This window comes from Emydura macquarii, unplaced genomic scaffold (assembly GCF_026122565.2).
Source record: "Emydura macquarii macquarii isolate MOO-44397 ecotype Brisbane River unplaced genomic scaffold, CSIRO-AGI_Emac_v2 contig_2457, whole genome shotgun sequence".
In the NCBI taxonomy this organism is placed as follows: Eukaryota; Metazoa; Chordata; order Testudines; family Chelidae; genus Emydura; species Emydura macquarii.
The window spans coordinates 4,280,210-4,293,040 of NW_027132594.1; the positions used below are offsets into that span (position 1 = coordinate 4,280,210).

The following is a 12,831-nucleotide window of genomic DNA, read 5'->3' on the forward strand; positions in this document are numbered from 1 at the left end:
GGCTTTTGCTTTCGTCACCCAATAGAGAGCCGCTGGCCCGTGTCTGTGCAATCCCGCGTTCCACGGGAGCCGAGCAGGGCCAAAACCCGGCTGCCGCGGCCGCCTCTTTTTCGCTTCCCCTCACGCGAGACAGCACGGCGTAGCCGGCGGTGGCCTCGGACTTTGTCCCAGCCCGGCTTCCGCCTTCCCCTGCCCAGCCCGTGTCGGCGGCCGAGCCTCTCCCGTCCCTCGCGGCGCTTCTCCCTTCGCTGCTCGGGTCCGCCGCGCCTCCGGCAGCAGCAGCAGCGCCGCCGCCCGCCCCTCCCCCCCCTCGCGGGGGCTCGGGCTCTGCCGGGGGAGGAGGGGGATTAGCGCTGCTGCCGCTGCCGCCGCGGCCGGGCCCGTCGCCTGCCCCCTCCCCCCCCCCGAACACCATAGGCGGCTCAGGCACCAAGATGTCCAACCGCGTGCTCTGCCGGGAGGCCAGCCACGCCGGCAGCTGGTACACAGCCTCAGGTAGCGGGGCCGGCCGGGCGCAGTCCTGGCCACCGGCGGAGGGGCGGGCGGGCGGGCGGGCGGCCGAGCGCGGATGCGGGCGGGGAGGAGGGGGGCTAGGCCGGGGCCGGGCAGGAGCTGAGGTTGGGAGGCGTCGCGCCGGCTACCGCCCCAGTCACGCCGGAGGTGGGGTCGCTGCAGGGCGTCCCCGCCCCGGGGCCTGGGAGGTGGCAAGCGGAGGCTCCGAGGGGCCTGGTTGCCCACAGCAGCTGCGGCGCGGGCGGTTTTTCTTCCCAGGCCCCGGTCGGGTCGGGTCGGGTCAGGGCAGGGGCCCAGTTGGAGCCGGAGGCTGAGTCAGCGCTTTCCACCAGCCGCAGGCCTGGGTCGGTGCCCGGCGTCGCTCCGGCGCCGGGCCGAGGCGGGCCGCTGCCTCCTGTCCCTCCCCCGGTCCAAGGTGGGGACTCGGGATCTGCAGGCCCCGCCTCCGGTGCTGATGCTGGGAGCCGCGCCTTGTAGGGGGCCGTGCGGAGCACATGGCGCTGGCTCCGGTTCTCACTCTAGCAAAGGCAGCTGCCTCCCAGGCAGCCGGGTCGCCCGTCTCCTGCGCGCGCACACTTGCCTGGGCCCCGGAGCCATAAATCATCTCTGTAAAACCGTGCACCAAGTGCCGGAGTGCGCCCGAGCAGCAAACTGGCCGGTAAACAGGACTGGAAGGACTCGCTGAGCCTCTGACTCACCCGAGCTGCCCGCGTCCCCAGCCCTGCCGTACCCAAAGCATTCAGGGCAGTGCAGTGTGGTATGCCTAGGAAGGGGGAAATACAAATTGATTATAGAAACGTAGGAATTGCTACTCAGGATCAGACCAGTGGTCTGTGTAGTCCAGATCGTATCTCCCATGGTGTCCGAGGATGCTGGGTATTTTACAGGTTAGAGAAACTCTGCAGTGGGCCATTATAGAATAACCAGTTTATAAGGGAGATTAGTGAGATAACTTTCTAATATGGATCTGTTAGAACACGTAATGATGAAAGCCCCATTTAAATGTAGATACGGTGTGACCCTAATAAACCTATACCAAAAATGCCCAGAATGTAATCTGATGTATGAACTTAAGTACAACAGAAAGAGTAGAAGAATACATTGATGGCAAATCCTGTACTTGCTTTGATGGACTACATAATGGATCCCTCCCCCCATGTCTATATTGTGTGGTGATTGCTTTGTATTATCCCAAAATAGTCTGTAGAGTAATTAATTTTGGCCTGCAAAACACTATCTGAGGTTTTACTTCGTAATGGCATATATAATCAGACATGTTCTTGTAATGTACAGTAAAACTGGCTTACATAGTTTGGTTATGCCTGTGCATCTCTCCGATGTAAAACTCCTTGCAAAGTGGAGTGCATAAATTAATGGATATGTGCATGTGCTTTTGACTTATAAAGTTGGGTAATCTCACACCCATTATGTTAATTGCTTAATTCTCAAAGCTGATATGAAAACTTTTTTAACATAACTGGACCATGGACAGTTTAAAAAACTGTTTCTCTTCCCCATCTCATCATCTTACTGAATATCACTATGGAGATTGGTAATGTGGAAACTCACTATCAGATACTATAGACTAGCTTTTATGTTGATGCAATAATCCAAAACTTTAAAATGTTTTTATAGAATTTAATATTGTAAAAACATTGTACTACTATTTCCCTCTCCCCACCTCCCAGAAAAAACCCCACAGTGAATTTAATGATGTCATTCATTGGCTAGACTCAAGAATTTTGTGGCACAAGCAAGCTACCAAAGCGGAGTTTTGCCTTATTTAAAAAAAAAAATCCTACAGTGTGGGAAAAACAGCATTTGTACTGCTATTGCTTCTTCAACTAGCACATTTCTGATGGCACTGTGGAAAAAGATTCAAGTGAAACTGATCAGATCCTCCTGTGCTTTTCAGTTTCTTTCTGCTGGCCCTTTGGGGAAGTGTAAGTTGCAGATGCTGGGAGCACTTTAAAGGGCAGGTGGTGTGAGAGAGACACTAGCAACTCTCTTCCTGTAGTCTAAGCAGCAGTGAAAGACTCTGTCATTGGTAGGGTCACCATGTCTGGGATAGTTCTCTTTTTAAGCCCTGCCCTGGATGTCCTGACTCTTTTGGCAAAAGTGGGGTGCAGAGGAATGTTTTGGGGGAGGGGAGCTGTGGCCTGCGTCGCGAAGAGGAGGCTCGGGCCAGCTTCAGGCGGGGGCTGGGGTGGGACTTTGGGCAAGCCCCACATGAGGGGGACAGCTTGAGCGAGCCCCGCGCACTATCCCATTTTCCCTTTGGGAAACATGGTCACCCTAGTCATTGGCTATTGCACATGGCTTTTCCCTTTCAGTGGTAACAGTAAAGTGAAAGACTGATCTGATATATGTGGTGGCAGCATTGGGCTGAGAAACAGATGATTGTGAAGGAAGGTGGAGAAGGTTGAGCTGGACAAAAGGAATCTGTTCTGATGGCCTGGTGACACAACTAAGCTTGAGAACAAGTTTTGTCTTTTTTTTTTTTTTTTTTTTTTTTTTTTTTTTTTTTCTTTGAATGTTGAGGTCTTGGATAATCCAGGAGGAGGGAAGAAACAAAAACAGGGAAACATAAGTAGAGGGAGACACATGGAAATGAGATGAGTAGTTTGACTTTAGTGTGGAAATTTTTTAACTGTTTTATTTTCTGATATTATCCCCCTACTTCAGTCTTTCAGTTAGAAAATTTGTAAATGTGATCTACTCCAGGCACAGACACTAGATCAATTTTCAATTAAATCTGAAAAAGTAAAATATTTAATATTTTATGCACCAGTTGTGCATAAACAACTCAAATAATACATTTCTTTGAATATGAGGTTACGTATTTTAACACAAATGAGGACGATAAAATTTTTTTTCATGGAAACATTAACTTGCCCAGATTGCACATACTGAATTAGGTTACTAAATTACTAATTAGGTTAAAAAACTGATATGTGATGTGGGAAGGTAAAATGATTTTTTTTGTAAATGTCCCAACTCTTGCATTTAAATCTGGCCATGCTGGAGCTGCGCACCTGGAGCTAAGCATGGTTATTGTCTGCACTCAGCACAATTAGAACTTAGTTACCGTGTCAGCTAAGAGAGGCCTAGCTTGACATATAATTGAATTCCGGTACTGGTTCAGTACATGCTTTTTAGGCGGATAGTACACCTTAACAAGCCTGTGTAACTGTAATAGAACTTTAGAGTTATGAACACTAGAGTTACGAATTCACCAGTCAACCACACACCTCATTTGAAACCAGAGTACGTAATCAGGCAGCAGCAGAGACTAAAAAAAAAAAGCAAATAGAGTATAGTACTGTGTTAAGTGTCATCTATTAAAAAATAAAGGAAAATCAGCATTTTTCAAAGCTGTATTAAGTAAATATTCAGTACACTTTGAAAGAACAGTCATAACATTTTGTTGAGAGTTATGAACATTTCAGAGTTACGAATTACCTCCATTCCCGAGGTGTTTGTAGCTCTGTAGTTTGTTCAGTTGTGTTTCACTCAGCTCTCTGCAGTAGGACATCTAAAAGTGCATTGCCTTACATGCTTTTGTATGCATGTGTTCTAGGTATTGACTGATAAGGCAGCATGGGATAGCTGGCCAGAGACTCTGCTTATTTTTTCTTTGGGAAGAGTACTAGATGGGGGTGGGGGGACACAAACACACATGTGATAGTAGAAAAGCTGTTGTTTGAACTCATACTGGATCATATTCTAACTAACCACAAATCATGGTAAAAAATTGTTGTGTGAATGGGTCTTTATTGTTAATTTTTTTTAATTTTTAAAGAAAATTGAAGGAAAGAGCCATTGTTTCTGATAGCTTGACTGGATTTTAGCTTACTCCCCATTGTCTACACATATGCAAACCTTTAATCCAGGTTTGTATGCCTTTGAATCTGGGTTTGCTTGTCTGGCAGGAGATATAGATTCAAGACCATGTTTCACTTTAATGCGGGATCTAACCTGTCTACTTTTCAGTGAGGACACAGTTGAAGCTTGTGATAATCCTACAGTGCATTCCCTCAGTTCTGCAGGAGCTGTATTTTTTAGTCCTCTTACTTACTCATTTCCAACTCACCTCTTCTTAACCAGAAGCTACCTACTGGTTTATATACACTTGGTTGGCATTTAACCCTTCATTCAGCGTGCTCCATTTCTGCAAAGTTCAGCTCACTTGAAAAGCATGAGAAGATACCGTCTCAGGGTGCTGCTAGCTGGCCAGAGGTTCACACTAGGATTCTGGTTGCTCTCTGGTGTTGGTACAGTCAGGGAAACATAATTTTGGGAGATACAGCTGAAATGAGCATCTCTGCAGGAATATTTCAGAGACTGGGGGAGGTCTGGAATGAGGTGGATGACAATTTAGTCTTGGGAGCTAATTAAAAACTTCAAAGATACCTACTGCAAGGCAAAGGACACTAATGTCCAACAACTCCTCATTCACCTGCCCCTATCATCAGGCGTTTGACCAGGTGTTGTCCTGCTACAGAGCCCAATGCCAGACTTGATGGGCTTTTGAAGTGGAATGGTCTGATTTTTAGACCGAGGGTAGAGGAGACGCTCATGGCAAAAGAGCTGGAACAACCACAAGGCCAGAGTGACTGGAGGATGTCCTTATGCTGGTCCATGGACCTGTTCAAGGCTGTGCCCAAGGAATGGATGGTAGAGGAAGCAGAGTCCGGTGGAGCCACAGTCAGGTAAGAGGCAGCTATCACTCTTTTTATTATTATGGGGGAAATTGTGGTATAAGTGGGAGGGTTTTGCTGACTTATGACCAATGAAAATATTATTATGGAGGATATTACATGCTATGGGTTGGCATTAGCTTCAGTTGAGGGTGGAAGCTATGCTTTTCTCCCTCTTCTTACTGCATCCATGTGTGATCCAAGATGGATTCTAGGGTGGGAATGGGATGGAATTTAAACATGCAACTAGTGATTTATTCTAATTAGGATTTAACTGGTTGCTGCTAACATACTTATTCAAAATTAGGATTACAGGTTTAGCAAGAATGAATGCATATATAATATATGTACTCTGTTTATAACTTTTATACTGGGACTAGCACTAAAACGTTGTCCTACTGGCTGTATTAAGTGGAAAAGTCCCTTGTTGTTGGTGGCATTTGCCCCTTTGGTTTGTGACACATTGTTGGGGCCAGGGAAGAAGGATGCGGGGGAAATGAAGATAAAAAGGCAGATCTGTTCGTAGAAAGCCTCTGCGCATCCTCCTAGTTCAGAATCTTGTTTGTTTGCTGAAATTTCCCCCCCACACCTGGCTGATAATGATTGAGAGTTTTGTCAGTAAAATTCCTCAGCAGGGCAAGCTTCCTGTAGCTTACTAGCCTTGTCCAGTCGTCGATATGTTGATCAGGTACCAGGCAGTTAAATAATTCCTTGGCATGCTTTTTTATCTAAGCTTGGCAAAGTTGATCCTCTTCCAATCTGGGATCCCCAATAAGCCAACATCCTCCAACGCTGTTGCATTGTGAAATGGTGTTAGGACCATCACTAGTAATAGGCCTCTGGTCATGTGGGCCTTAACACCCCCCTTCCCCTCAACTCTCCAATTTTTAAAATAAATTAAATATAAAATACTTAAATTACATCTGTGGCCTGGGATGCAGCTGCTTCTAATTAGGTAAATATGGTTGAAATAAAGTCATATCAAGTAAATAGAAGTATTAACTTGTGGCCTTTCTGTTATGCAGAATGTGAAACAGAGATACGTTTTCTTGTTTCCATGTTCAAAAATATAATATACTCTTTCATTGTCTTGTTAGGAGCTTTCACCTTTGCTGGGCCAATTCAATCACCCAGGCTTCTTGGGGAAAGGATTCTAAAGAAAAAAAATTACAAGAAATGCCTAATGTCTTTGGATGCAATTTGGACATGCACCTTGAATTTCGAAAGGAGCAGCAGGAGAGGAACAGGAAGAAGGAGGAAAAACTGGTAATGGACTATCCTGAGCATCATCAAAGGATGAGGGAGCAGTACCGACAGCAGCAGCAGGAGCACTTTTGCAGTTTGCTGGCCATCAGGGGAGCAGCTGCTCAGATACCAGTGCCAGTGGACTCTCCTCTATTCTACCATGTCTGCAGCTGATGGACAGCTTGGGGGTGGTGGTTGGTTCTGAGCCATTCCATGTACTCCTGGAATGGAAGTGTGTATGGGCAGATGTACCCTGTTCACTGAACTCTCATGCCTTGTGGGAAAAGAACAGGTATACTGATGTGCAGTTCTGTTATCAGTGAGATGGCACTGATTGTGGCAGTTTGAACACTTGTTGGCAGCTGCCTATATGGTTCTTACAGTATATTTGTTCTACTTTATAATAAAGTATTTTTTCACTATCCGTGTGAGAGTGCTTGGGAAACAAGGAAGAGGCAGGAACCTCTATCCAAAGGTTTAATAGGTTATGCAAAATCACATAAAAGCAGTAACAAATTGATAAATCGATATGTGAACGAAATACTAAATGACATCACATTTCCCGTACATCTTCCCTAGCAGTACAAGGCACGTCACACCGTTACTTCTCCTATTCTCCTGGACCCATCCCCAGTGATCAGAGGTATGCTTTCTGGTTGCCTTTACTGGGCCTTTAAAACAGCAGTCTCTTGAGCTCATTCCCAGTGAGACCGCACTTGTCCTCACAAATATCATGTAGTGCACAGTACACCCCAATAATATGAATGGCATTGGGCATGCTGGCATTCAAACAGGTTTATAGGTGCCATCTTGCCTTTCGTTATCCAAATGCATGTTCTACTTCCCTTCTACCGCTGTTCAGTTAAACCTCCTTCTGTCCAGTGCTCTTATATAAGCATATGACTTCATGAGTCAGGAGAGTAGAGGGTAGGCTGGATCCTCTAAAATAACAGTGGAGACAGAAACCCCTGTGATAACCATATTATTTAGGGGGAATAAGGTCCCTCCTAGTCCAAATAGGTATAATGCCAGATCTCATGAATTCCTTGGTGTCAGTCATTACTTTGGTGTTCATGAACCTGCCTTCATGGTTGATCAAGAACTGCATAATGGGCGAGTATATTTTCTGGTTGATGTCTTCATATGCTCTTTGTGGTGGGCCAAGAGTATATATGCGTGTCAGTGATGGTGCCCTTGCAGTTCAGGAGCTATTCAAGAACATTAGCATTGTCCACCATCGGTGGGTAAATCACAGCAATAATGGCCTGTGCTGGTGTATGCAAGCACCACACTGGAGAACAAGGGGTTAAAAAGCAGTTCTGGGTCCAGGCGGCTTCACCCGACTGCTCCTGCAGAGCCTGGACCTTAAGCTGGAGCTTAAAAGGGGACACAGAGCAGCTCAGAATGGGGCAAGCAGTGGAAGGGAACAGACTTCTGCTCTGAGCAAGTAACAGCCCAGGTGCTCTTGTTGCCTGAGACCTCACCAAACCTGCAAAGGAAAGACTGGTGACGGTTTGGGAAGGTCTGAAACTTTATTTTTGGTTCATTTCTTTCATTTACCGTGGGGCAGGAACTAAAATAGGAAATGATCCACGGATGCAGCTATTTAGCACCCCAAGCTGCAGAACTTAGCTGTCCACCCTCAGAGCCTGGTGGAAAGGGTGGGCCAGGGCTCTGCTACCAACCCCTAAAGCTGGGACAACAGTAGGAGTCTACCCCTCAGTGAGGAATCCAGCTGGGGAAGGCCCTAAATACCCAAAGGTTCAGTCCCCAAGTCCCAGAGCTAAGGAAAAAATCCTGAAGCCCTTGTGGGCATTCAAAGACTTTTTCATTATTGGACTTTGCTTTTTGTATATCCCAAAAGGGGTGATTGGGAACGTGTGACTTGGCTGGAGGACTGAGCTGCAAAAGAAGGGATGACTCCATAGGATGGAGTTGTACAGGAAAGGGGAGATGTCAAGGAGGGGAATCATCTGCTACACCCTTGCCTTACCAGAATGTGGCACTGCTGGTGAGGGTCATCTTTCACGTTGCTTCCAATACCGCCTCTGCCCCAACAGTTGACTTGTCAATGCAAAACTGCTTCGCCACAGACCTTTAGCAGTCTGGGGTAGTAAGCTTCTAGAAGGCCCATAGCAACCTGCTTCTGGACTGGGATGGCTCACTTCATTTGCAAGTCCTGGCACTGGAAGGTCAGGCAAACTCTTTACATAGCTGCGTGAAGGTGGCCTTCCTTGAGCAAAAGTTCTAGAGCCACAGCTGTTTATCTTAGAAACAGATAGTTACGTAGTCTTGAAACTCTGTGCTTGTGGTCCTGCGCAAGGCCACTGGTCAGCTTAATGGGAACCCACAACAATCACAACCAGCATCATTGGTCTCCTGTGCCATGTCAGCATCCAGCATGTGTGATTTTGTGGCTGAGATCTGCTGCTGCCTTCTGAGAATTGCAGGTTGCTGCCATAATGCCCTGTGCTATGTCTCATACTCTCTATCTGCATTTTGCTGCATGAACAGAAGAGCCAAAAGCAAAAACCACTCATTGTGCTGCGCTGCAACCATGCCTTTCCAGTGCTGGAAGGGACAGAACTGAGGAGCATGCACAGCCAAAAGTGCTTTTAGTTTGATATGTTGGCAGCCTAAGAATACTTCTGCATATAAGCTCAAAAGACAGACAAGTTGTTGAACAATACATGATAAACCAATTCCTAGAATGAGTCAATTTAGTGAGGTGCTAATAATCCTGGGATAAGCCCATAGAAATCAAAGCACCTTACTCTGGTTGCTGTGACTCCAGTGTCCATGTGGCTACGTGAGTGTGATGTAAGTGTGGCTCTGCAGCGTTGATACTTGTAGGCAGGCTTGGCTAACTGGGGTCATGGACACAGTCTGTCTCCAGTGAAGACGTAATCAGAGAGGTAAACTTGGCATCTGTTCTTGCAATTCTTATTTATAATAGCTGTGAGTAGTCCCACTGAAGTCACTAAGACTACCTGAGTATGGGCTAATCCTGTGATTAAGGGTTGTAGTATTTTTGGTCCATAATTTACATTCTTTGCACAATTCTGATGTTTGTATTTCAGTAAGACTGTCTTCTGCAAACTTGACCAGCAACAGCAGCCTCTGAGTCTCTCCAACTCAGGGTATGTCTATACTGACAGTGGCGAAATCACCGCTGTCAGATCGACCTGTCTGGATCGATTGAGTGGTCAGTGAAAACCCACTCAATCAATCTAGAAGTCAATGCTGGTAAACCATCCCATCAAGTGGCACGGTGCTGCATCAACGGGAACGTGGTTCCAGTTGGCGCAGTGCAGTGAAGGTGCTGCGCAGAAGGGAAGCACAGTATTTGATGGGAGTTCCTGTCGACTGCCGCCGAATCGCTAGGTAAGTGTAGACCAGGGCTTAGTTGGAAAACTGTATCAAAAAGGGAGCAGGTGCTTAAATAGGTAGCTAAAATCTTGGCAGATGCCAGCAAACAAGTTCTTCGTTGTACTTGCTTAACTTTATTTTTTATTTTCGATCCTTCTTCCCCAACTAAGCAAAAAGTTGATGAGGTCTTTGTATTTGTAAAATTTGGAAGATTTCTTTTTTCAATTGTCAGTTCTTGTTGAGCTTAGAAAATGTTCTGAGGAGAGCTTTTCAGTAAGTTAGGAGTTATATTGAAATTACAGCTGCTATATAGTTCAGAGGATCATTGAAACTCTTATATTGTGTCCTACCCTGCTAGTTTAATAAATACTTTATTTAACATTTATATAGTATCTACAGTTTGCTAGACAAAAAGTAATATATAGTATCTCTGCCCCGAAGAGTTCACAATTTTAAGAGGTAAGTAGGGACATCTTATAGGGCAGGGTAAAAGAATGGAATACTCATAGTTATATTAGTAAAATTATCTTTTTTTTTTTTTTTTTTTTTAATTAAAGCATTTACTTAATGTTAGGTTTTTTGGAGGTAGTGAGAGTGAAAGGTGGACTGTTGATGGAGAGACAAGGAGTGTAAGGAAAGAACTGGAAGAGTGGAGGGTAATCTAAGGCATCTTTTTCCATAGTACCTCAGCACTGATGTGGTTATGAGTTAAAGACAGGGGAGCGGGTAAAAAGACAAGGAAGGGGGAGAGTGGAGAGATGAGGTAGGTGAAGAGCACAGTAAAGTGAGCTATGGTAATGGCATGGTCGTGTGACGTAGTAAAATGCAAGAAAGCCCAATATTGGTGTCAATGACTGTCAGGATGTAGGGACTGTTAAGGCTGGTTCTCTGGTGCTGGCAGACACTGTGTGAGGGGTTTTCCAGGAGCAAGGACCTTTATAGACTATTTGAGAAGATCTTTCCTGTTTGTCTGTGTGTGCGCACGTGCTGGAACCTCTGGGGAGCTCCACTCTTGAGCAGTTAGTGTCTGTTCCAGTGGGTAACATGGAGAGGAGCGTCATATGGATTAGTGTGGTGGGTACCACTGGTTCTGTACAAGATTTTATCAAATGATGACCACTAGCAGGAGCCTTCCAAAGCTTTATTTTAACTACGGTCTGCAGTTCATATATTGCAAAACCTAAAAATGCATGCAATTCAGCTTTTTATGAACTTTCAAGACATTGAGCCAAAATGAATGTATTTCCTCTTACTATTAATCGTCTACTTTTCAGAATTTCAATGTAGAGAGTGGATGTGTCATTATTGGCTTTTACAAATTAAGGATGTCCTACCATTCTTCATCTGTAGGTTGACAGGCCACAGATTTTTTTTTTCACCTGTTTTTCTGTCACTGGAGGAGTAATAAAAGAAGAATCTCATACTCGTATCTGTGTCTCTTTCGTTAATCTGTCAGTTAACATTCCATTTTTTGTTTTTAAATCCATCACAGAGAAATGGTGGAAATGAGTACACAAAAAGTATTGGATAATCACATTATTTCCATGAATTCTTTTTCTTACATTCACTCTAGACTTAGATAACACTGTGATGGAACATGGTGTTAATACTTAAAATGTGATATTTAAAATTACATAATCTTAAAATAGTAAACTGTTTCATGCACTAGAAGTAATCTAGAATACAATTTTTCAAACTTTTCTTTAGCTGGATCACTGAGTATATTCTGAACAGACATTGTTTGAGACATCCCAAATGAAGAATTAAAGTCCTCAATATTTCTCACCATAAATTTGAAATTGATAGTCTTTCACTTGGTATAACCAGTAATATTATTAAAATAGGCCTCTATAACCTATACCATACTGCTTTTCAGTTTGAGTTACATTTAGCACGTTTATCAGAGCCAAAATTCTCCTCTGAGCCACACAGTAGTAGTACCTCACTCACTTGTACGGATTTCCTATTGACCTCACTGGGAGAGCAAATTGTTGAAGTGAAGTACTGCTTTGAGAGACAGGGTGGAGTTTTTGCTTTGTAATTTCAAGTATATAGACTGAGTGCTAGTTAACCTTTTTCTTTTTTTTCTTTTTCTTTTTTTTTTTTTTTTTTGATGGTGGAAGAGAGGAATGAAATGAATACTTGAAAGATTATTTACAGTAAATCAAGTAAATTGAAGAGCTTACTAAAAGTGCTTCTCGAGGGAATTCACAAAAAGTGGCTTCGGTTGCAGACTGGTGGTTGCTACTTGCACATCTCAGTTTCTGTCCTTCAGTGGCTTTGTATAGATTTCATTCTGTTCAAATTTTGATTTATCTTTATTAATGAATTTAGTGGACCTGCTGCTTATGTGTTAGTTTTACATATCTAAAATAGGACTTCAAGCCTAAGATAGTATAGAAATTATCTTTCTTTATGTCTTCTTAAACTTAAATTATAATTCTAGTGTTTTCACTTTCAACCCTATACTTGCTATCTTAGGTTTATATAAGTTTTGTTTTGGTATTTGCCATATATTATGCTGGCATTCGTAATGTGGAAGTATATATTCTAATAGCAGGATATGCTCATCATGAATAGTTCCTGAAACTCAATTTTCTGTCTCACAGGGCCAAATCCTAGTTTTTGTGTAGATAACACTTGTGCTGATAAGGATTTATCAGAAACAGTGGCTAATCAAATGAGCCCTGTGTCCTGAATCATTGTTCTAATTTTCCTTGTATAAGGGAGGGAGGAGATACTGGTTCTGTGCTGCAGTTTTAAAGAAGGCAATATAATCTGGTGGACAATAAATCAAATTTGATGTTGTCTGTAAATTAGTCTAAATGTTCTCTGTTCCCCTCCAAGGTTCACACTGATGGGAAGAAAACTTGTTTAGTGCCAGCCATTAAATGAACTTACTACTATATTGAGAGACAGTAACTAGTCATGTGCCAGTCCACAAGATTTCACTGTTTACTTAGCTTGATTATTTAACTCCCTCCTATGTATACATACATAGTAG

General features: G+C 44.0%; 1 protein-coding gene across 2 annotated transcripts in view; it reads left to right on the forward strand.

The window, feature by feature from the left end:
- The first annotated feature begins 323 nt into the window (after positions 1–323).
- MEMO1 (mediator of cell motility 1) overlaps positions 324–12,831 on the forward strand; it is a 49,196-nt gene continuing 36,688 nt past the window's right edge. The window contains exon 1 of one of the 2 annotated variants that reach the window (XM_067562707.1): positions 324–495. In XM_067562707.1, coding sequence (XP_067418808.1) covers positions 435–495 — 61 coding nt within the window. In that variant the 5' untranslated portion in view covers positions 324–434. Of the gene's footprint in view, positions 496–1,278; positions 1,401–12,831 lie in introns of those variants that run through there. The other variant, XM_067562708.1, reaches the window with a different exon arrangement.